This window comes from Myotis daubentonii, chromosome 2 (assembly GCF_963259705.1).
Source record: "Myotis daubentonii chromosome 2, mMyoDau2.1, whole genome shotgun sequence".
Lineage (NCBI taxonomy): Eukaryota > Metazoa > Chordata > Mammalia > Chiroptera > Vespertilionidae > Myotis > Myotis daubentonii.
Window position 1 is genome coordinate 219,730,599 of NC_081841.1, and position 25,635 is coordinate 219,756,233.

Genomic DNA, 25,635 nt, shown 5'->3' on the forward strand with positions numbered 1-25,635 from the left:
AAACCACCCAAAAGCTTTAAATTAGCCCCATTTGAACCTGGTGTGTATGTGTGTATGTGTGTGTACATACCTATATAAACATACAAGCACTATTAGTAAAGGAGCCCACTAGGATTTATGATTCCTGGTTCAAACCGACCTCTGCACTTTTTCTTAAGATGACAACAGAGAAAAACATAATTTTTTCGACATGTCCTTCTACCTGTCCAAGACGATCTTCATTCTTGATCTAAACACCAAAACCCGCAGAGCCCCCGTGAAACACCACGTGGCTGGAGTGATGGGTTCTGGGAAAGGTACTCACTCGGTACACGTGGGCAGGAGTAACTTTTCCGTCTGAATGTAACTCAGCAGGTCAAGAACGGGGTGAATGGTATCCAAAGTCCAATCGGAACTGCTGATGTGTTCTGGCAAAACAGAACGAAGTGAAGGGTCTCTAAGTAGCAGCGTTCACGTTTCCCCCACTGTTGAGCCCATGCGATCAGCTCCCTTCTGGTGAATCCTATCTGTCCCTGGGATCAGATCACAGGTATTCATTCACCCACCCACCCTCTCTCAGGCCCCACCCATATGGTCAGCAGCGTCTTTCCTTTCTCAAGGTAGGGTGGCTAGTGCTTGATGCGAAAGCTTTTTAGCAGCATGAATGAAAATATAAAGTAAATGAGCAGATTTTAAATGTCTCTACCGACTAAACACTCACCTTTGACAAAGTCAACACCAACAGGAAGGGCTTTTTCAGGTTCTTGACTTAACAAGTAATACTTTACAGCTTCAAACACATTGCCGTCTGCATGCGCTGTCTCCGCCAACTGCATACATTCTCCTACGGTGGGCAGCTTGCACTAGAAAATCATCGGGTTGAGGACAACATCACCAAAATGTGCAGATAAAAGTAACAGTATAAGTACTAAATAAGCTTCATATTTATTCCTTATGAAAGTTACTCAAAATAGATGTGCATAAAATAACTTCTACTGAGATATATTTATGAAGCTATCTTGAAGGTGTAATAATAATAGTGATAATAATTAATAATAATAAATAGGATGTTACCCAAGAGTCAGTGGTTTTTACCACCCATTACCTAATAAAAGAGGTGGGAAGTGAATTGCCTTGGTTGTGATATTGGGACTAGTGCCTGCAGCTGTAACTTAGGAAAAAATGCTGAGATTAGTTATTTTAGAACAAATATGCTGACCATTATAAAGAACTAATGTACACAATACATTAATTTCATGTGGCCTCTGAGACAAAGCAGCTTCATTTCAATAATTGTACAAGCTCTACAAGTTTTAGCTTTGCCGTCCGGAAATCCTCCACTGTGTGGGGTTGGAGCCCATGGAATGTCATCACTGTGGCATGAGAAGCAGTACTCCCCATGGTCTCCATTTTTAAAAATCTGGTTAAAACCCAGTCTATTCCTCCTGCAGGTGAGTTCTGCTTCCATAACGAGGCAGGAATTACGTTATCTCCTGGGTCAAATTCCAATAATGTCCATGGTTGGTTCAGTTAAATTGTTGAAGTGCGTTGGTTAGTTTCTGAGTGACACTGATAAACAGTTTGATGCTCTGGCTCCCACCACTCTGGCCACCACTGCAATGAGCTGCCACAGCAAGAAATGGTTTGCGTTCTGACTCCGGAAAGTGTGCCTCACCCCAGTGAGGTCACCTGTCTCTTCTCCCGGGGGACCTGCCACTCTCTTCCCCTCACTTTCCTCTTATATCCCCTTAAGTGACCGAAAAGGTTTATTCAATTCACTTACTTACTAATGCATTTACTCAATAGTTTCTGTTGTTTAAAAATTAGAAATATTTAATATTAACTATTACTCAACCTCTCAAAAAAAAAAAAAATCACCACAAACTACAATACAGGAGCTCTCATGTGTGTGACATCTCCTATTGTTTCCTATCTCTACTCACTAAACAACAGTTATTTATTGAGCAACTCCTATGTGCGTGGTACTGTGCCTGGCTAGATTAAAAAAGGGCTTCTTCACTTTGAGGAACGCTCAAAGAGCAGAGGGGATGAACCCCTTGGACGCCATCAGCGTCTACAGATGCAGGAGGCGGACCTGCCCCACACGCCACCCGCGTCTATAGCCGCAAACCTCGCATATCAACTCTGGTTGCCCAATTTTAAAATAAGACTTGCTGGTGATGTCTCTGGGTTTGTAAAGAAGATTATGGTAACTTAAATTTGTAAATATTCCAGTGCGTATGGAAGAAAAGGGGATGGTTTCTATTTTGGATGCGTGGCAGTTAACTGGTAAAAACAGTGGTCCCCATTTAAATTTCTCACTCAAATAGGATAGGACAAGAGGAGTAAGGTGATCACCCCTGTAATTCTTGTTGAATCTTAAAGTTCTGGAAGTTGTGTAAGTAACATACTATTTGAATATATAATTGTCTGTACTACTTGTGAAGTTGTCCAGCTAGTCGCTTCTTCACACATTCTAATCAGTCTTTCTGAAGTGTTATTAATGGAGTCTGACGAGACAGTAATTATGTTCTCTAGAACGTGTGTGTGGTGAAAAGACTTGGTGGAGACCTTCCCACCCCTCTGGCCCCATCGTTAACAGCTGTGATCGCAGTCAGGTGCTAATCTCCCTAAGCCTCATGGGCCAGGGACATGCCCGTGTGCAGTAAGACACTGCACAGCCATGTAAAGCGCAACCGAAAACAGCATCCCTCTTCCTTCCATGTGCATCGATTTCCACAGAAAATAATTTTCATTTGTTATGTTTATGAGCAAAGCACAGCTCATTTATAAAGCGAGTCAGGGAAGACAAAGCGTATAAGGAAGTTAAAGTCACTCAGCTCACAACCCATTGGTAACTCTCAACATTTATCTTTTCACAAGTATTTTCTCTGATATCACACTCACACTTACACACATACACACACATACAAATACACATACACACTTTCACACTCACAAACACACTCATACTCTCACAAACACACACATTCACACACACACACTCTCTCTCTCTCTCACACACACACACACACACACACACACACACACACACACACACATGCTTGGTTAACACAATACTCAGTAAGTGCCCATTATTGATGAATAGGGCCACTCACACTGGGAGGAAAATCAAGGTTCATATAAGTACAAAATCTTTATTTTTAGAGTTGAAAGTGAGAACATTTTTTACTTTTATCTTTTTCTCAAAAGAACTATATGTATCTTCTTAAACATGCTGTGTAGTCATTTTCAAAATGAAAATCACGTTGGCATGTCATAATCTGCTTTTCACTTGATTTACAGCTGACTAATGTCAATAAAAACAGAACTTCAAGATCTTTTTAATGCATTAGTAGCACTAACATACAGAAATGTCCTACAAGCTATATAAACATTTAACCTCCCTATTGTAGAACACTTGGGTTATTTATATATAATTTTGGTACATAAATTCCTATATTCTGCAGAGGAGCATTCTTTTAAAGCGCTTAATAAAAATGCATGCAGATTTCATTATACGTTATCAATTCTTTTAAAGGCCTTAAACTGGCTACTTGTAAAGTTGGCATCCATGCACCTTGAGTGCAGTGGGGAGCAGTGGGGAGCAGTGGGGGCGGGGACAGGCATTGAGGCTGGTGGTCTCGCCCACCATTCACTCACTTAGGCAACAGCTGCCTTCCCTCCTCTGTGCTCACTTTCTCTATGCAATAGGAACAACACCCCCTGCTTTTCAGGGTTTCGTGAGGACAGAGTAAAATATAAATACATGTGAACATTTAGAAGAGTTCCAAGCGCAGGGCGGAAGCTCAATAGCAGTTACTTCTTAGGATCGTCTTTGTTGTATATACACAAGGGCCCCGGGGAGACCATATCTTTGCTTCTCTGTTTGTACCTCAATCCCTGAACCTGAAATGAGTTACGTCACGGTGCTGCGTCCCCAACTACCTTCTCGCGGAGATCGCTCATCTCCTCCTCGCAGCCTGGGTAGAAGGCGCAGAGCTTCACCAGCTGAAGTTCATTATCGGGAATCATCAGGAGCAGATCGGCTGCCAAATTCCTGGTCACATAACAAAAGGGGAAACGCCCATGAAGACAAAACTCCACACACAACAGGAGAACTAAGTCCGAGGAAGGAGGCTCAGGATACCTCCCAGGCCGTCCTAGCTTCACAACAGCACTAACCTCCCGCTGAACCATGCCGCTCCTCGGCACAGATGCCAGGAACCAAAGGGCGTGGAGGAAAAAGGTGTGATGAGATTCCTAAATAGTTCTTTTAAAAAATATGTTCTTATTGATTTCAGAGAGAGGAAGGGAAAGGGGGAGAGTCATGGATCAGCTGCCTCCTGCATGCCCCTGCTGGGGATCGAGCCTGCCACCCAGGCATGTGCCCTGACCTGGGAATCAAACCCTGACCTCCTGGTTCAAGGGTCAATGCTCAACCACTGAGCAGCACCAGCCAGGCTCTAAATAGTTTTTAAAGCTCTAAACGGAGTCTTCACATGTTCACAATTGATTCTGTCACTATATAATGGCCTAATCACACTGAGTTGAATTAGATCTGTGCTTTGGAATGAATCACAGACTGTGAAGTGAATGCTTGCCAGCCATGGACAGGGGGTCACTCATTGGAGTACGTAGGTTATGTTTGGAAGCTGGGCATCCTTCCTGTCTGTTAAACATTAGGTGGAAGTCACACACAAATGCAGTTTTCTCATTTACATTTTTAGAGATGCGATCAATGGAATAAATCACTTAAAACTAAGGTGTGTAAGAAATTGCATGTACAGCAGCTTTACATTAAAAATACTTTTTTGCCCAGCTGGTGTGGCTCAGTGGTTGAGCATTGACCTATGAACCAGGAGGTCACGGTTTGATTCCTGGTCAGGGCACAAGCCCAGGTTGTGGGCTTGATCCACAGTAGGGTGTGTGCAGGAGGCAGCCGATCAATGATTCTCTTTCATCATTGATGTTTCTATCTCCCTCTCCCTCTCCCTTCCTCTCTGAAATCAATAAAAATATGTTTTAAAAAATAAAAAAGTATTTTTTATCATTTTTTTAAAATCACTAGATGGAGAGTTTTTGGTTGCATGCATCGTAACTGAGAAAACACTAATTTTCATAGTTTGAGATGTTATTACTCAGCTTTCAAGAAACTGATAAACATTCAGCATGACTTCAGAAGAGGCGATACTTCAAGTGTGAATTAGGAAGGGTGTGCTGTGGACTGAGACAAACCCCCTTCACCTCTGTGCGAAGCCTTTGGGGAAATCTAGATCGGCCATTAATGTGAATGAGCTATTTTTAAAAACATTAAGAGATATTTAATCAAGAATATAGTGAGCATAGAACAATAGAGATAACTTGTTGTGTCTCATTTTCTATCATTGCAAAGGTAAATCTTTGAATGTGTTTACAATTTCCAAATTAAAGTAATTCATCTGTTCTTGCTAAAATTATGAATGACTTTGTTTTCTGACACTAACAGTTAATAGCAGTTTTCAATAATGTCCATGAGAATATAGAAATTACTTGCTTTTATAATGTATAAAATTGCCACCCTAAAATTCTACTCAAACTTCTATCAACTACAGACCAAAACCTGTCTTGAATTATATCCTGATACAGTAAAATTTACAGCAATGCTATCTAATTTTATTCACTCATTAGGTGAAATCACTACTTACTGAAAATTTAGTAAACCCTATTACAAGTAATGATATGGACCAAACAAATGATCTAACCTCTTAAATTTCACAATCAGAACAGGCACTTCAATTTGCTTAGCTGAATTCGCTATTATTTTATATTGTAGAGAGCCACCGTTCACTTATTATACACCTCTAAGTACAAAATCACAAGTGCTTTGTGCCTAGGTTCTTGGGACTTTTGTCATTCCTCTGTGGTTAGGTTTTATATGCTATAAATTGTGGAAATAAATTGGCATTCTGTAAGACACAGTGAAAACAGTTAATGATAATTTCTTAATATACAGTTGGTGTCCCAATAATATAGAATATAAATTATTTAGTTAAGCAGCTTTTATAAAAGTAGATGATACCTGTATTCATCAGATGGAAAGCTAGAAAGAAAACAATTCTGGATATGAATACCACAGACAGGCAATGCGAACCAACCAGCAGCGAACTTTAACCAGCAAACACAGACATGTGAGGGATTCTTGGTTTATGAAGTTACACACATTCTATTGAAACTATGCTGCTATCTTAATTTTTCTTTAAAATTTGTGGAGCTCTACTAGCCATTGGACTTACAGATCTCCCTTCCCCTGGGAATAACCGATCAGCATCATCTATTTCGGAATTTGAACTGTGCCCTGGTTTTCGGCACACATATCTATGTATCGATGGGTATATAAAGGAAGAACTTCTGGGGGAGTTACAGGGAAACAGACGTTTGCTTTATATTAAAAGCACCTAAGATATATAGTCAGCTGAAAGATTTTAAAAACTCTTTTAATTCAGTATCTAATCCTGTTTGCCTTTTTTTTTTTTTTTTTGCTTTCACATAAACACACGCACACACAAACCACATTTCCCTAGATTGGGTGCTGACTTTCCATGGAGGCAGTCACCTCTCAGAACAGGCCTCATGCTTTGGGATGGGTCTGAGGGAAGCCATGGCGACGAGGTGACTGACCACTGCAGTTCTCGACCGAGGGAGACCTGGGTCTCTCAAAGGGGCAGCATTGCATACACCGATGCGGGGGGTCGGGGGCAGGGGCCCATGGCGTGCTGGGGTGGGGGGAAGAGGCTCTCCTACCCCGCGCCATATGGGTCACAAAGAACAGCTCTGGGATGCCCAGCTCACTCTAGAGCTCCCACGTGCAGGCAGAAAGGAGAGTGGACAGTGTTGCCTGAGTCAGCCCCCACAGGAGGCAGAACTGTATAATGGCTGCTGCAGTCTGCATGTGTGTGCCCCCAAACTCACGCATGGAAACCAAACCCTCAAGGAGATGGTACTTGGAGGTCAGGCCTTGGAAGGTGCTCAGGTCGGGAGGGCAGAGCTGGCATGAACATGGCTGGTGCCCTCGTAGACGAGGCCACAGAGAGGCCCCCTCCCCAAGGGACACAGTGGAAGATGCCAACTGTTAACCAGGAGGCCGGCTCCATGGACACCTAATCCACAAGCGCCTGGATCTTGAAGGTCTCAGCTTCCAGAACCATGAGAAATGCTTTTCTGTTGTCTATGAGCCGCCGGAGTGCTTGTTACAGCAGCTGTACTGACTGAGACCCTAGGTAAGAGTGCACCCTTTGGAGACCATTCATGTGGCCTTGAATCCTGGCTCTGACCACGCACTGAGGCCTGAGGCGAATCTGAGAGCTCATCTTAAGAGTGGCGTGTGTGCAAGGGGTGGACAGCGGGGAGAGGTCATGGTCCTAGCAAACAAGCTTATCCAGAACGTCTCGAGGTGCTAAGTAACTTGGTGAGAGAGAAGATTAAAGTCTAAAACCATCTTTACTCAACACAGACCTTCTGAGTGACAGCATCCCCGCATCTTTCCTAACGTCCCTCCCTAGTGAAGGGCGGTCGGCCCTGAGGACGGGGCTCTGCAGAGGTGAGTGGGAACCCACTGGCCCGGGAGGCCCAGGTCGCCCCCGCCACTTCCCAGGGTCTGTCCTGAAAGCGTTGCCGAGTTTGAGGCAATGGCCTGTGCCAAGTCCCCGGTAAACCACCTTAGTTATTACTCTCCATTGGAAAAGTGACCTTCTTTTCCAAACCTTAAACCAAGACGCAGGATCTGACAAGGAGGAGCAGGGATGCAGAATTTGACATGTGGCAATGTGTGGACCTGATAATCTTAAGATGCACACATTACTGTCTCCTGATGCTTTATGGGCTTGGAGTTCTATGGAATTACAGCTGGGCTATTCAGGATGGGCCACGGTAGATTTCATTACACAACCGTTACTTCATTCTCACACCCCCCTTTCCTCTCACAATCTTATCTTTTATTAAAAAAGGAGACCCTGCTCTCAAAAAAGATGCTTTCTGATATTTGACCAATACAAAGAATGTCTGTGGTAGGTTTTTATAAGTATTCATTACCAGATTAAGTACATTTCTTTTTTATTCCTAGTTTAAGAGATTTTATTACTATTATACCAATACTGTTATCAAATGACTTTCTGTATCTTTCTGACAATAACATGATTTTTCTATGTTATTCCATTATGAGATAAATTATATTAATTGTATTTCTAAAGTTATCCAACTTTATTCCTCTGGTATAAAGGCAAGTTACCCTTGATCCTTTTATATAGGCCTGACTTTGGCTAGCTAAGTATTTGGTTCCAGACTTTTGCTTCCATGTTCATGAGTGAGATTCTCTGGCAGTTTTTCTTTTTGTACTGTCCTCGTCCAGTTTAGGTATCAACTATATGTTAGCTTCTGATAATAAAAAAAAAAAAATAGGATACCCTGTATATCCCAACAAGTGGTCAAATGCAACTTGCAAGACTGAAGAGATGCATTCCATCACCATACAATTATTTGCATTTAGGAGCTCTTACCACATTGAGATCATCATGCATTTTCTGGCCAACAATTCCAGGGCGTAGTGGGTGGCTGGGGCTGCCGACTCGCCCAGGACCGTGCCCACGCAGACCGCCAACTCCAGCTCGTTCCCGCGGAGCAGGGATGCCATGGCCAGCTTGCCAGGGAGAAACAATGTCCTCAGGGTCAGAGACGCACACGGGGCAGGGGCACCGCTCCCGCCAAGCTCAGGAAGCAGACCGGGGTGCGTTAGCTGCTACTCAGGCATTCTTATAAAACCCTGCTGCACTATTTCTACACAGGGCGGAGGGGTGACTGCAATTTCAAGCGGAAACGCTGATAAAGGGACACACAGGAAATGCTCTCTAAGGTTAGAATTTTAGAATTTAGAGCGCTTGCTCATATTTTTGTAATTAACAACAGTCTCTCTGCAATGTCCTCAATATGTCCTTCAGTTTCTATCAGAAAAAAGAGGTAAATTATTTTTTAAATGTATTTTTATTGATTTCAGAAAGGAAGAGAGAGAGAGATAGAAACATCAATGATGAGAGAGAATCACTGATCAGCTGCCTCCTGCACACCCCACACTGGGGATCAAGCCCTCAACCCAGGCATGAGCCCTGACCGGGGATCGAACCATGACCTCCTGGTTCATAGGTCAATGCTCAACCACTGAGCCACCTGGCAGGGCAAAAGTGTCAATTCTTAAAAGCTTCCTAAGAAGTGTCCGATGAGTATCAATTATCCCGGGAAGGCAGTGTTCTAAGGAGCCAGGAGCCCCCAGTCTGCATCTTTCCTTAGGATTTCCCTGATCCCATTAGTGGGTCCAGTGGGAAACACCCTAACAACTGGCAAAGCACATACTGAAGTAAAATAAGGCCTTTCAAACGTCAGGAATGGAGTGCAAGTGCAGCGACTTCCCCTTTCCCTCCTCCTGCTTCTCACCTATGCTGAGATACTTAAGCCAGCTGTGATAGAAATTTAAAATGGAAGGACAGATCCCAGGGCTGCGCAGTGTCACCCTCGGCTGGGAAAGCATGCAGACCCGCGTATGACTCAGGAGTCAGCCTGCTGTCCCTCAGACACCCGCCCTTCCCCTCACATGCCCTCCCCCCCCCCCCCCCCCCGCACTGTACCTCCACATCGTCCACGGCCAGGTGGCAGCAGGCGGCCCGCACCGCCCGGCCGCCCCGGAAGTGCCACTCCGCCAGCTGCGCGCTCACCGTGTGCAGGAGCCTCGGGAGAAGAGGAGGGGAGGAGAGGGGGGCATTCTAGATCAGCAGGCCCCCAGGAAGGGAGCTGAGGCCCTTATCCCAGGCTGGTGCATGGATCGGAGGGACCTCCCGGACACCCGGGACAGGTGGAAGGCCGGACTTGGGGGAAGTCAGGACAGCAGTCTTTCTTAGCAGGCGAGCTGGTGAGTCCCCCAAATGTCAGAAAAAAGCCTAATTTTCAGAACTTGCCACCCCTCGTGGAACGAGTTGAGACTCTGCGGCAGGGGCAGTTAGCCTGGGGAGAGCTGCAGGCGGAACCGCACTTTCCAAGGTTTGGGTGTGATGGCCGTGGGAAGTGTGCGTGCTAGGTCTGCAAGAGGCAGGAGTGGGATGGCCGAGGGCAGCCAAGACCAGGAGGAAACGCCGGTCCCAACACATCACTGCCCAACATTTTATGGCCCTGTTACCCGGTCAGTGTTCTAAACGTTCCAATGGCCTATGTTCTAGGGCAGGGGTGGGCAAACTTTTTGACTCGAGGGCCACAATGGGTTCTTGAACTGGACTCAGAAGAAGGAGCTGCGGCCGTGTTTCCCGACGTTGCCATGTTAACACTGCTGCTGGCAAAGGAGCGGAGGGGAGAGCAAGAGAACCCTCTACTCTTTCGGCTCCGCGGGCCAGATAGAACAGCCGAACGGGCCGGATCCGGCCCGCGGGCCGTAGTTTGCTCACGGCTGTACTAGGGCGAAACAGGAGGCCGGGAAGGCGAGCAACTACATTTGGAAAAGGGAAAGGCTCTGGAGAAGTCTAGTCCCCTTTCTTTTGCGAATGTAACTCCTGGGATTTCTTCTTTGCAAGAGGCTGAAATGCTACTCCAGACACTAACCCTGGGGCCACGGGTGATGAGCAATGTCACCAGGCCCGGTCCGCACTGACTGCACAGGGAGCACAGTGACCCCACACAGCCCTTCCCCACGGGCTGCCTCAGGCTTAGGACTCAGGTGCTGGCCTTGCAGTCTCCACACTGAAACCCGTTTGCCTTCCTGGAAGCTAAAGGGTGTCTAGGCCGCACCCACGTGGATGGCACGTCCCTGTGCACCTGGGGTCGGACGCTGCCTGGATCCTGGTGGGAAATGCAGGGGGACCTGAGCCTGCCACGTCCTGTGTGTGCAAAGGAAGACGGGCCATGGGGCCCTGAAATACGCCGAGAGGGAAACCAGCCATAAAAACCTATCGACCCCAACACAGCGTCGCCACTCACCCGGTGAAGTCCTCCCCGCGGGCGTGCTCGGGACCGGAGGCTCCGTCGGGGGTGGGGACGTGGCAGGTTTGCATGTTTCCCTCACACGCAGCCTGGGATGGAACAAAAACTTTCACCACTCTCTTTAAAAATTAATCTTTATTGTTGAAAGTATTACCATGTTCCCTTCTTTCCCCCACTGACCCCCTCCTCTCACTCCCTTCTCCTCCCCAGGCCTTCACCGCAATATTCCTTTTTTGTGTGTATTAATCCTCATCTGAGAATATTTTTTGCTCATTGATTTTTAGGGGGTGGGGAGACGGGGGGGAGGGAGAGGGAGAGAGAGAGAGAGAGAGAGAGAGAGAGAGAGAGAGAGAGAGAGAAACATCAATGTGAGAGAGACACATAGATTGGTTGCCTCCCACACCCACTCCAGCTGGGGCCAGGGGTCCAGCCTGCAACCTCGGTCTGTGCCCTTGACCAGAATGGAACCCATGACCCTCAGTCCCAGGGCCGATGCTCTCACCACCGGCTAGGGCACACACCATTACTTTAATTAATCTTTAGCTCACTGTTGGTAAGTGACACATTTCAGACTAGTATTTTGAACAAAGGATACCTAAGTCATGTTTGAAATTTATACCATAATTTGGAGCCACCTTAGAATTTGGAAAAAACACACAAAAACCACAAACAGGTGAACTCCATTGTATGAACATGAAGCTTCAGTGCTCAGTTACCAGAAAAGCTGGTTGAGCTCATGCAACGCTCAGCAGCGAACAGAGGCTCCGAGTTCAGAGAAGCGTGTATGTGAGGACCTAAAATGAGGTCAGTGTGACCACGGCACAGACCCTGGCCTTCTCTGACTCTGTCAGGACGGCGATCAGTCAACAGGACCCTCTCCCTTCCACCCCCGCGCTCCAACGTGCACAGTGTGACTCTGCACCTGTACCTGGGCCACAAGCAGAGCTTCTGTAAGCTGACCCCGGGCCATAAAAAAGTGGACCAGTTTTCTCACATCACCAGTGGCGATGCAGTATGGGATGGCGTCGTCCTTATCTTGCTGGATTAGCTGGTCGGCTCTCCTAATGAAATGAGGATAATTTCTCTTTTTACAACACAGTCATTTCAAGGTTCTCAGGTGGACTAAGCTTTTCTGAAATATCTAAACTTGGAGGCAGATTTCATAAAAGCCTTTTTTGCATATCACTTTTTTTAAAAGACAGATGTTATGATCAAATCATAGAAGACAAAAACTTTCAGAAATAATAGATACTATAGGTACTTATTTTTCCTTAGACCACTACATATATTCATATTTTAAATGTACTGACCAGGCCAGGCCTTAAAATTAGTGCAGCTTATCTATTTACATGAGCGATATATTTTTCTGAAGGTAAGTTGTAGACTAGATATGGCGCCATGGCCATGGCAGATCTGCTCTCGACTGGATTAACAAATGTGTGGGTGTCTGCTTTGTTAAAGAGAATTTTAAATGGTACCGTGAACACAATGATGAATAGAGAGCCTCTAAATGCCACTTGCTTAAAAATCATTAAAAAGACTGATGCAAGAACATAAATATTGATAATGAAAGGTGGGGTACTGTAAGTGACCCAGGAATGTTCCAGACAGGTGAAGGGGGTGGGGGATCCTGACGCCGAAGATTACGAAGGGTACCTGTGGGTCTCTCTGTCTCTATTGTATCCATGTCTGTCTGTCTCTGCTTCTCTTTCCCTACTGTCATCCCAGGTACTTTCTCAAAGGCCAGCCTAGATCCTTCCACTTGTAGTGTTTAACCTGCTTTGTTGAGCACGAATCCGGTTTACTTGTGTTGGCATTTGCACTAAATTGCATTTCAATGGCCAATCTTTGAGCAGGGGCAGTAGATGCATTTTATGTTGTTTTTCCAGCCCACCTTCCACCATCCCCAATGTACAGGGTCATTGGGGTTCCTCCCAACAGCTCTCTTGATACCACGTGACCCTGACTCCCTTGTTACAGCTGATTAGAAACAGTATTCTCCCCCTTGGCATTCGGAACTAGGAAGAGATGGCCAATCAAGCTCAATGGCCGGGTCTACAGAACGTAGGCTTGGGAGCCTTGGGGAGAGAGATCATTTCCTGGCCACCATGTGGACCATGGAGCAGGGAAAATCTGGTGTCAGTTTTCAAAGATAAATGAAAAAGAGCTTTTGCTGAGGTTAAGACGAAACTGTTTTGAGGAATAAACGTCCTCAGCTAACCTGACCTCCTAAGGCTTCAGTGGGAGGAGTAGCACTGAGGACCTTAGCGAGGACCCAAGAATTCCTTGGATCTTGGAGCTTAGGGCAGGGAGCCTCCAGCGGAGGGCGGGGCCGCCTGCTGCTGAGCTCACAGCTGGGAGAGCAGGTGCTGGGGACCCTGCCTCCATGGCCAATGCGTTACTCCCGTCGTGCTCCAGGCTTCACGTCCCAGTTCCGGAGCCAGAGGTCTGACATCAGGTCACTGGCAGGGGTGGTTCCTGCGGAGGGCTCTGAGAAAGAATCAGATCCACGCCTCCTCCCAGCACCTGGTGGTGGCCAGCAGTCCTTGGCTTGCAGACACATCACTCCAACCTCTGCCTGTCTTCACATGGCCTTGTTCTTGTGTGTCCCTGTGCCCAAATTCCCCTCTTTTTATAAGGAATGGGAGGTGCAATTCAATTTTATTACAAATCATGTACCATGAAATAAAAATGAAAAGTTTTTATTTTTAATGCCAGATATAAAGTAAATACTCATTAAATAGTATTCTATAGGCCTCACTCAGTGATTAACACATAATAAGCACTAAATAAATATTTGTTGAATGAATGAGTGAATGAATGGAGAATAGTCTTATGTTGTAAGTTAAAATGTGTCCCCCAAATAGATATGTTGACATTCTGACCCATGGTATCTGTGAACGTTACCTTATTTGGAAATGGGTGTCAATGTAATTAATTACGATAGGGTTATAGTGGATCAGGGGTGAAGACAGACCCTAAATATGATATGGGTCATGTCCTTACAAAAAGAGGGGAATCTGGGCACAGGGACACACAAGAACAATGCCATGTAAAGACAGGCAGAGGCTGGAGAGATGTGTCTGCAAGCCAAGGACTGCTGGCCACCACCAGGTGCTGGGAGGGGGCGTGGATCTGATTCTTTCTCAGAGCCCTCCGCAGGAACCACCCCTGCCAATGACCTGATATCAGACCTCTGGCTCCGGAACTGGGACGGAATACATTTCCGTTGTTCCAAACCCCCTCGCTTGTGGTGCATTGTTATGGCAGCCCTAGAAAGCGAATACATCTTAGAAAAAAGTCTTGTTTATGACATTCGTCAGCAAGGACACCTAATTAAGCTTGCTTGGTGCTGACACCCTCCTTGACCACCAGCTCCTCCCTAAGATCCCTGGAGAGGAAAAGGCGGGGATTAGTGTCTGCTGAGAGAGTTTCTGAGATTACAGAGGAAGCATTCCACAAACATCTGGGAACCTTCAGAAAATCTCACCACTTACCTTTCAATAGCAACACAGCCACCAGTGAGCATGTTTCTGGACCTGTCATTTCATCCGCTGCATGGGACATTGGCCTTCCAATTACTTTATCAGATGTCAGGTCAAATGTAAAAGCAGCAAAATGACTTGTAACCAATTAGTTTATTGTGTCAGAAGACATGAAATTCAGTTATTATTTAAAAGAACATAAAGTAAAAATCTCAAAAGCTGCCGTCCTCTTCACATGTTGTTCCTGTGCTAACATATTTGGAAGGGCTCTGGGACACAGACGGCCTTACCTCTGCGTTAACTTCCTCCAGTACTTCACCGAGACGCCTGGTGCCACGGACAAGGCTTTGTCCCACTGCAGCAGGGGGAGAAGAGCAGAAACACAGCGTTCTGACACACAGTCTCATGCCCAGAAGACTTGTTCTTTAATGGACTTGTATTTATGAAACAAGATTTTAGAGTGTATTTAGAGTGTGAGCATTTCCAGGATTACTTTTCTATTCTATCTCATTCATCCCACAGAGTATAAATATTACTATATCCTATATAATAAAAGCCTAATATGCTAATTAGACTGGACGTCCTTCCAGATGACCTTCCTGATGAAGCCGGGGCTGCAATGAAAGTCCGGGTCCCGGGTGCCAGAGGAAAGCCAGTGCCGACATCCAGGGGAAGGAAGGCCTACTCTTGCACGATTTTCATGCATTAGGCCTCTAGTCTATAATAATAAAAGCTTAATATGCTAATTAGACCAGACAGCCAAATGACCTTCTGGACGTCCTTCTGGACAACCTTCTGGATGAAGGCAGGGTATGAGGACCTAGGCAAGCCACCGCAGCTATGAGGGCCGAGTCCCTTGCACAAATTTCATGCATCAAACCTCTAGTTTTAAAATGAAATGATATGTAAATTGTATTATTTAGCAGGGAAAATCCCAAACTAGTATTAGACAGAGAGACAAGAGCTAGGAAGAGGGGGAGGAAGACAGAAAGAAGGTGATAGTGGGGGAGGGATAGTAACTAGAGTTTTTAGTTTGAAAAATATATTAACTCATCGTCCAACATAATACCAGAGTAATTTGTTCTGTGGTATTTTATGTTCTACATTCAAAATAATTTTCACTGAGATGTTATTTCACTGTTATGTTTAACAAATATATCTATTTCTATTCTTTCCTTACTCATTTTTATAAATTATATTTATTATAAATTCTTCCTTTACAATTGGTAACACCAGTCTTCATATTTGATATATTAGGCTACTGATAAAGAAGCTCATTGCTCAACCAAGGCTGACTGTGACTGTGATTTAAAAATATGGAGTTCAGCCCTGGATGGTTTGGCTCAGCGGATAGAGTGTCGGCCTGTGGACTGAAGGGTCCCGGGTTCGATCCCGGTCAAGGGCACATGCCTGGGTTGCAGGCTCAATCCCCAGTAGGGGTGTGCAAGAGGCAGCCTTTCAATGATTCTTTCTCATCATTGATGCTTCTACTTCTCTCTCTCTCCCTCTCTGAAATCAATAAAAAGAAAAAAAATATGGAGTTTACATTCAAGTCTGGAAGGGAAGTGAGGGGAAAATATTCTGAAAGATCACTACATAAATCAAAACTTCATTTTATTTAAAACATTTTTTAATCCTCACCCAAGGATATGTTTTTTAATTGATTTTTAGAGGGAGAGGAAGAGAAACATCAATGTGAGAGAGAAACATCGATCAGTTGCCTCTGAGGTACGTGCACAACAACCTAGGTGTGTGCCTTGACTGGGAACCTACTCACGACCTTTCCCGTGCACGGGATGATACTCCAACCAACACAGACAGGGTGCAAAACTTCGTTTTAATGAAGGCTTTTCAAAACAGAGCTCTACGGCAATTAAGGCTATAAAATTGGTAATTAGCCTACAATTAACGTTAAAATTTAATCAGGTAATTTTAAATATTATATAATTTATCATCATGTTACCTGAGAAAGGGAATCTAAATATGTTTTAAAGGGAAATTTAACTATACTAGAATAGGAAGAAATGGAAAAAAAAAGTTGAAATGTAGACTAAATTAATGTCACCAAGCTCTTTCAATAAAAACAGGTCTTGTAAGTGAAAAGATTAAATGTTTCTCTAACCCAGTGGTTCTCAACCTTCCTAATGCCGTGGCCCTTTAATACAGTGCCTCATGTTGTGGTGACCCCCAATTTCATTGTTACAAATTGGACATAATTAAAGCATAGTGATCAATCACAAAAACAATATGTAATTATATATGTGTTTTCCAATGGTCTTAGGCGACCCTTGTGAAAGGGTCGTTCGGGGGTCGCGACCCACAGGTTGAGAACCGCTGCTCTAACCTCATAGTGCTAGCCTTGCAGGAATAAGCGATCTGTAAGGAGGTAATGATGAACAATTGTAAGGACACCCATATTTCTAAAGGATTTTAAGCACAGTTTCTGGAGATCTTTAGTCCATTGATAAAACTGCACCTGAGTAAAGGATCTTTAGTTAAATTTGAATTAAATAGTTTAAAATTAGATATGCCAAAATAAAAAATTCATAAAGATAAAGAATTATACTGTTCTATCAAAATGTATTTCTCTTTGGATTTTGATAGGTACCATTCTTTCTAGTAGTGCCCTGTTAAAAAAAGTAACTTTTATGTCATATCTTTACTTCTTCATAAGTAAAGCCTTCACACTGCTCCTAGATTAAACACTTTTTAATTTGCAGCACCTTTCAACAATGCTTTTAAATGACACATTTTATTATTTAAGGTCAGGAAGTAATTGTCTCTAGAGTATGAAGCAATTAAAAGGTGCATTAAACTTCATCTTGACATATTTAATTAAAACTATTGCTTAGCTTCATATTATTGATAAGTATCTTTACTTGTATGTCGTCATCATGGTAACTATGAAATTAACTAACTTAGACATTTAGAAAAATGCTCAAGTATGAAACGAATCCACGTCATCTTGTTTGTTTTTGTTTTTTGGTGGGGTGGGGGGATTTTGTTGGAGTAAATACACGCGTAGGAAAATGAAAAGCTCAGTAGTTTCCACCCTGGCTACACTCACGTAACCAGCCCCCGGGTCAAGGAACAGAGGCCGCCCCCTTCTGCTCTGCCGGTCCCCGCCCCCGTCCAGTGCGGGCCCTGGTGCAGGACTTTACCAGGGCAGCTTCACCCGAACCTCCCATGGGAACTGCTGAGCTCAGTCCTCTTTAACATCAGGCTGTGCCATCAGATGACCCTCAGTGGGCACTTCTGGCCAGAGCGGGACTGAGTTATGACAACCAGTACTCGCGAGGGAACCCACGGGGCAAGTTAGCCAACGGAGATGCTTCTTCGGGAATCAGAGTCCAGCCTCGGGCAGTGGTTCTCAGACTTCCTCCTGCTCGAGAGGCTCCGGGAGGGCCTATCAAAGCTCGGATCAGCCCGGCGGGCGTGGCTCAGTGGTTGAGTGTCCATCTATGAACCAGGAGGTTGAGATTCTCATCCCAGAGGGCACAGGCCTGGGTGGTGGGCTTGATCCCCTGTGTGGGGCGTGCAGGAGGCAGCTGGTCAATGACCTCTCTCATCATTGATGTTTCTCTCTCTCTCTCTCCCTCAATAAAAATACATTTAACAAAACAAAATTTCAGGTGCCTGGCTCCCACCCAGGGTTTCTGGCTGGGGCCTGAGGTGGGAAATGCGTGTCCAGCAGGTCCCCCAGCCCAGGACCCCCTGTGATGGCACACACTTGACAGACCGAGGACCAGCGAGATCCGGAGAAAGGTCAGCGTCACAGCCCCTAACTAACCAAGGCCGACTGCGCTGCTAAACTCTGACAGCCCCTCACCTCGCCGAGCTCCACCATGAGCTCGCAGTAGCGCTGGATCTGCCCGAGCCGCAGGTGTATGTCCGCAGCCTCCTTCAGCCTCTCCTCCGTGGTCGGCGCGCCGATGCCCCCTCCGAACTTGGACATCTTGACTGTGGTCAGCTCCTGGGCTTCAGACTGAGGCGAAGAAAAGACCCTTCTCCTGAACGCTGTGGCACAAGCGCTGGGGCTGCACCTGCCCTAAGGGCGCTCTGTGGACACGCAGCTCAACAGCACCCGGCACTGGGGAGCAGGCTGAGAACCACACTTCCCTCTAGAGGAGGCAGCCTCGCTCACAGGGCGGGTGGGGATGGAGCCTGGGGCCTGGGGTGGGCGGCAGAGGCAAACTCCCACTGTCCCTAAAGCTCCGGGGTTATGGCTACAGAGGCCCCAGAGCCGGAGACAGTGTGGGAGAGACAGCCGTGATGAAGAGGCATAAGATGGCCGCTGACAGAAGCTAAATTACCAGCTTCCTCAAACTGGCTCCTGTACAGCCAGCAGGGAACTGTGGCAGTCAGACGCGTCTAGCTGTGCGCAATTCCCTCCCTGCTGACGGGTAAGTTCCTTGTGAACATTTCACTGCAAACCTAAGAGCTACTTCTCTTTCTGGGCCCAGGCCTGGTGTGTGGTGGGTACTGCAGATTACCCAGGTGTGAGATAGCTAATGCTTCTGCATTACAATTCACTACGATCAGTTTAATAAGACATAGCTCAGAAGACAGCCTTTCGGGCCCGAGACCAGACTCAGCGTGGCCCTCGCATCCCCGTCACCTGGCTGCAGGGTAAATGGGAAGCATTGCAAGCAGGTCCAGGTGACCTTCGGGATTTCGCGAAGTTTGACTTATGAGAACTACGGCTGCCTCCTCGGTTCTCAGGGAATTGCTGCTCTCATGGTCAGACTCTCATGCTTGGTTTTACTGAAGATTTATCTCCTCAACATTCACGAATTTCAGTTGACTAACTCTAATTACATAAAATTTTAAAATAATCTTTATATTTGTAACTAGAGGCCCGGTGCACGACATTCGTGCACTGGGGAGAGGGGTCCCTCAGCCAGGCCTGTGCCCTCTCACAGACCGGGATCCCTCAGGGGATGTCCAACTGCTGGCTATCCCCCAAGGGATCCTTAGTGCTCACCAGCCGTGAGCCCGGCTTCTGGCTGAGAGGTGCTCCCCCTGTGGGAGCACACTGACCACCAGGGGGCAGCTCCTGCATTGAGCGCCTGCCCCCTGGTGGTGAGTGTGCATCATAGCGACCAGTCATTCTGCCGTTTGGTCGATTTGCACGTTAGGGTTTTATTATATAGGAGAGCGAGAACGCACAGCTCCTCTCTGCCAGAGCCCTCCTGTGTGCCACTGCACTCACCGTGCGGAACTTCAGCAGGTGCTTCAGGTGCATGATGCCTTTGCAGTAGTTCTGAGGAAGCAAGCTGTCATCCTGCCCTTTGATCACGGCCACCAAGTTCCACAGGTTGTCGCTGCCACCTGGAGGCTAACAGTGGATGCAGAGTCAACAGCCAGAGATGTGCTCAGGAGAGGGAAACCCCGCAGCACGCTGCACCTTCCACACGCAATGCAGGCACGTCGGAACAGCATTAACAAGGGGACAGCCACGCCGCCTCCCATCGCCGGCTTCCGGCTTCAGCTGCTTCCTTACACTGTGCAGGCATGTTCAGAGGGACGCAGGAAACCCATGGCACGTGTAAACATGTGATGACTTCGTGACCACGGCTGTGACGACCCATTTGGGGGCAAAGGGAAATGCTCACACCTCATCCCTGTCATACTCACGGACAAACACTCCGAAAACCACCTGAGCTTCTTCCCACGCGAATGTCCACCCAGCTTCTCTATTTCCTGTTTAATGTCCCTCGACACTTTGCCGCACAGCACAGGGGGCGAGCCTTGCAGAATGGCGTCATCTGGAGAACAGACATCACTCAGTGAGGAAAAACTGTCGGGAAATTTGAGTTAAAAATAAAAATCTGGCCCGACTGGCGTGGCTCAGTGGTTGAGTGTCAACCTATGAACCAGGAGGTCGCAGTTCCATTCCCAGTCAGGGCACATGCCCAGGTTGTAGGTTCCATCCCCAGTAGGGGGCGTGCAGGAGGCAGCCTATCAATGATTCTCATCATTGATGTTTCTCTCTCTCTCTTCCTCTCCCTTCTCTGAAATCAATAAAAAGACATTTAAAAGTAAATAAATAAATAAATAAATAAATAAATAAATAAATAAATAAATAAAAAGTAAAAATAAAAAGCTGACACATGCATAGTGTCAGTACCAGTGTTCCCGATAATTTCCTTCCATGGTCTGTCCGCCAGGATGCTAATCTGTAAAGGGGTGATTAAAGGTGCCAATGACCACAGCCTCACGGTGGAGTCCCGGGAGCAGGAGGCCATGGTGAAGGGGCGACTCGGATGGCACGTTAAGCCTGGAGGAAGAAGAAATGGTGTTAACTGGAGTCAACATTGGAAATATTTTTTCTCTACATGGAAGTCAGCGAACGCATACAGGATTGGAGTTTCAAAGAAATGTTTCTATCTTGACTGAAAATACTGTAAGAATGGAATAACTTACTTAGCACATTCCATAAATAATGGCTAAAGGGTGTCCCAAAATTCACGCAAGAAGTAATTTGGATAGAAAACACAGGTTTATAATTAAAAATTGTAAATTTCTTATTGATTCATAAAGTATACAGTATAGGGTTATGTATGGAATAGCACATCGGGTAAATGGCCTCCACAGCTTTGCTGGCACATACGCAAAGCCGTGGTCTTCATTGGTCTTCATTGTCCTTGCTCCTGGTCCATAATTGGTACTTGGTAATGCTTATCAAATTGAAGGGACTGAAATCAAAGGGCAACAGATATTAGAATCTGATTCAATAAACCAAGTAAAATTAGGCTTCTATTTTTTGTTGTTGTTAATGTTCACGCAAAATTCAAATCTTGCGTGAATTTTGGGACACCCTTTATAAATGGAATAGTTATGGGAAAGCAAGCAGCCCTGGATGAAAATGTTGAAATTATATCTCAGTTTATCAATACCAATGCAGAACACAGCCATCTGTGACTCCATGGAAGTTCTAGCTACAAGGATGGGGGCCCTTTCGATTTAAAATGTCCAGAAGTGCCATTCTCTCTCACGCTCAGTCCTGCGCTGCCTCAATTAAAAGGCCATTTGGTCTGAAGCACATGGACACACATGGCTGGATTAGGGTTACTTTCTTCCAGGAATCATTTTTGCCATCGTAATTGACCTACTTAGGCCCATTAAGGTGTTGGTGCTGCAAATGAGAGTAAAGATGTGCAAAAGATAAGATATCTGATTTTCCATACCCAACTCAAAAATATTAAAAAACAAAACACCACTCTACATATCCTGGCGGTAGTGGAATGGCTGAATAAATTATATCTACTTCATTACTGACTTCCTGTTTTATAACTTACCCCTGGACTGATGGTATGAGAGGAAGAAAAATCCAAGCCACACATGCAAATATGTGCATGGGTGTGTGTGTGTGTGTGTGTGTGTGTGTAAACACAAGTACACCTGCAGGTAAAGACACCACCATGTAAACAAAAGTTATATTCTGCAAATTCCTGATGATGCTTTTATTGTCTGTCTGGTTTCTCATGAGAATGCTGTTTTAAAATGAAACCGTGTAAAACGTCTTAAAAACACCGCACTGCTCAGAAAGGAGAGTCACCAGGAAGAGGGCACAGTGGGAAAGCACGAGGAGCTCTTTACCATACACGTCCGCGCCGTGATCGCACACGGTGTCCAGGCACGTGCCCGCGCGCGTGTCCCACACCCGCACCGTGTAGTCCCAGCTGCCGGAGACGAGGAGGTACGGGATCTCCGGGTTCCACACCAGCCCCCGCACGGGGCCGGAGTGCCCGCTGAGAACACTGATGCAGGCATCTTGCGTATAATCCCAGATGCGGACAGACCTGGAACAGAACATTATGGGTCTAATACCATTTGAGTTATCAGTTACCTAAAATATTCACATATTCTTATTGGAGCACAATGATTACATCTCAGTACATCAAAAAAGCATTTTGTGTTTCAAGATATGCTAAGGATCTCCTCTTCATAGACGTTGGAAATGAATAATTAGGCTAGAGCTAGCGTACTGCAATACAGAGTATTTTTTCTCCTGACTTTTACTGGTCATTCGCTAATGATACTAAATGTACTATTTCACAGTTTATATGTTTAAAGGATTTATTTCTTAAAATGAAATACCCAGAACAGATAAAACCAAAGAAAAATATGAGTTATTACTCATATTGGATGACAATTTAAGAGCACTTAAATTTTATGTAAATCATGAAAATACTGTATATATGGCAATGGATATTACCTGAAAAATCAATTCAAATTTATGATTATATCAGTCATCATAATAAGTTGCTTATTCAGTGTGGAATCACTCTCAGATCATTCCAAAATTTAAATATAACTGGATTCATGATATGACTTGAATCTACTGATTAAACAAAGTAAAATTGTTGCTAAAATAAAATTTGAACTAAAAATCAACTTAAGATTCCCCCAAATGTCAACGTTGCTTAGACAATTCATACTAATTTTTTAGTTACAGATTTATATCAATCTGCTGATTCCAAACTATTGATACTTCAAATATTTCATTACACTACAAAGGAGACACATTACATATATTTGTATTTCTTTACAGCATATCTATTCTGCTTTCTATAAAAAGACTTCTTCTTTCCCCCTTATCCTAGGACAGGACAGTGTATCCAGGTGTATCAAAATCTACTTTTGAGTGCTGATTTCTTATATATATTTAAATTATTTTGTTTGATATCACACCTTCATAGATAAGACTATATTAATTTTTAAACATATTTTTATTGATTTCAGAGGAGGGAGAGACAGAAAACATCAAGGACGAGAGAGAATCATTGCTCAGCTGCCTCCTGAATACCCACTACTGAGGATTGAGCCCACACCTGGGCATGTGCCCTTGACTGGAATCAAACCCAGGACCCTTCAGTCCGCAGGCCAATGCTCTATCCACTGAGCCAAACTGGCTAGAGCTGTAAGACTATATTAAAGTGACTGGTTTCAAAATACTTTACAGTTGCCATAGGGGGCATTAGAACAGGTGTCCTTGCTTTTAGGACATCAGTGAGATTAGGCAAACATCAGGCATTGAAGTCCTAATGTGTGTGTGCTTTTTTTTAACATAAGAAAAGCATGTTTGTGGCCCCCTGTACATAAGGAGAGCTGGCTTCCAGGTTGAAGCACAGTACCTGTGAATTCTGGAATAAGGACACTGGCAATTAATGATTTCCCAACAATTCTGACTTTTATGTAAAGGTGCTAGGTAGCGTGTTAGGTACAACCATCACCTACCTATATGACTGCTAGGAGGACCGATAACCAGAATTCAGTAGAGTCTTTCAACTTTCAAAACCATAAGTCAGTTACATGCTTATTGCTGTCTTTCTGACAAATATTGCTTAGACATTTGAAGATTATGCTTTTTCTCATGTGTTATATAATTTAGACTAGAGTCCTTATGAAGAGACTGGTGATAACTCATAGAAACCCCACAATTATTGTTATTATTAAATTTGGATTGATTCCAAAATTTCAAGAATAAAATATTTAATTTTCAATATTAGACCTGAGGTTACTATATACTATGACTTTTACTTGCATGAAGATCATCCTTACTTAAATCTATCTCCTACTTAATAGTGACCAAATTGTATTATGCAAAAATGTCTTGTTTGAACACAAAATACAGACAAGATTTCAGAAACATCCACAATGCCCCAAAATGTTATATCACTCCTGTTATAGCTCTTTTCTTCATGCCAAGATATACATCCCTCTTCTTTGATCCCTTCTTAATGAAAAGTCACTTGTTTTCCACGACATGTGAACAATGCTAAAATGAACTCCTCTCTGTGTTTTACAGACTTGTTTCCGATCGTTTACCCTTTCCCAACAGATCCTTTTAAAATTTTTGTTCCTATTAACATTGTTACTAGTAAGATAGAAACAAGCATCTACAGTGAAGTAAAATAAGTAAGAAAATAGAAATCATGACTGATGATAATATAAGCACAGCAACATTTAATTTACCTCTGGTTGAATGCAGTTAGGTACTTGTTATCTGCCAACATGTTAAGTGCACATTTAACATATTTCCCCACCAGTTGGCTCATACAAATGGACCAGGAAATTCGGATCCAAAGCCACGTACCCGTCATCAGAGCCGCTGCAGAGGATGCCCTCCCGCAGGGGCGACCAGCGCACGTGGAACACCTTGGCCGTGTGCCCACTGAACACCTTCAGCGGCTGGTCCGAGCTGGTGGCCGCGTAGTAGACGCGGACGCCTCTGTCTTCACAGCCAGTGGCTATCATGTCTCTGAAAGGCCATCGGTGGCCCATGGAGATAGGAAAGTATGAAAGATGTGATGTTACTTGTTGCTGATAATTTTAAAACGCACTCATTTCTAACTTCTAACAGTAGAAGTGTTTGCTTCCTTCGTGAAGTGAGACTAAACTCTTTCATAAGTAAAAACATAATTTGCAGAAACTGCCCTCTCTCTGACTGTTCCCCTTTAACCAGTTACATTTTTATTTTATTCATCCTAGATCTGAGATAACGGTATTTATATTTCGATGTGTTCTTTTTCAAAATGTCCAGATTGAGAACTTCTTGACTATTTCTCGGAACTACTGGTTCTTCGGACGGGTCCCCAGTGGTGAGTGATGGAGATGTGCTTGCTTGCGGGTAAGCAGATTGTTGATGACACCCGCCGGGCCCTCTGGTCAATTCTGCGGTGGCCGGGGTCAAGCAGTAGTCCCCTGGGGAGGCCCGCTGGGACCCCCCCACCAGGGCTGTCCATCTAGGGTGAGCCACAGCCCCGTCTGCCCACGCTCTTTTGAGCTTGAGACGCTCTAACTGCTGGAGGCAACTAAGGGCCGACTAGAATATGTGGACTTGGTCTTTAAACGATCGCATCCGCATTCTCAAGAGCATGCGAGTGAGCTAAGCAACTGCTTATGCCCAGGGGTCATGCTTGGGATACTGTTTCCAAAGGGAGTCTGAGTCCTGGGCAGACGGTGGGATCCTGGGCCCATCGGAACAGCCCCCACTAAGGGCCATTGCCCACCATAAGCAGTTCCCACACCCTCGAGGCCAAGAGCCCACATCACAGGGCACAGGCCTCGAACTGCAGGGAGCTGACCTTTGTCACAGGGGTTATAACAACTGTACTTATATCGTCCTATGTGAAGAAATACACCAGTTTTCAAACGGGCATGCTGATCTGTA

At 45.0% G+C, this 25,635-nt stretch overlaps 1 protein-coding gene across 4 annotated transcripts in view; it reads right to left on the minus strand.

Annotated features, from left to right (window-relative positions):
• The window catches only part of WDR17 (WD repeat domain 17), an 86,201-nt gene that overhangs the window by 8,197 nt on the left and 52,369 nt on the right, over positions 1–25,635 (minus strand). For 3 of the 4 annotated variants that reach the window (XM_059685804.1, XM_059685803.1, XM_059685806.1), the window contains 15 exons: positions 24,559–24,723; positions 22,059–22,261; positions 20,587–20,736; positions 20,094–20,224; positions 19,669–19,794; positions 18,286–18,441; positions 14,747–14,811; positions 11,900–12,032; positions 10,969–11,060; positions 9,633–9,732; positions 8,514–8,653; positions 6,041–6,061; positions 3,928–4,039; positions 701–842; positions 305–407 (listed from right to left, as the gene is read on the minus strand). In XM_059685804.1, coding sequence (XP_059541787.1) covers positions 305–407; positions 701–842; positions 3,928–4,039; positions 6,041–6,061; positions 8,514–8,653; positions 9,633–9,732; positions 10,969–11,060; positions 11,900–12,032; positions 14,747–14,811; positions 18,286–18,441; positions 19,669–19,794; positions 20,094–20,224; positions 20,587–20,736; positions 22,059–22,261; positions 24,559–24,723 — 1,839 coding nt within the window. The remainder of the gene's footprint in view (positions 1–304; positions 408–700; positions 843–3,927; positions 4,040–6,040; positions 6,062–8,513; positions 8,654–9,632; positions 9,733–10,968; positions 11,061–11,899; positions 12,033–14,746; positions 14,812–18,285; positions 18,442–19,668; positions 19,795–20,093; positions 20,225–20,586; positions 20,737–22,058; positions 22,262–24,558; positions 24,724–25,635) is intronic. The other variant, XM_059685805.1, reaches the window with a different exon arrangement.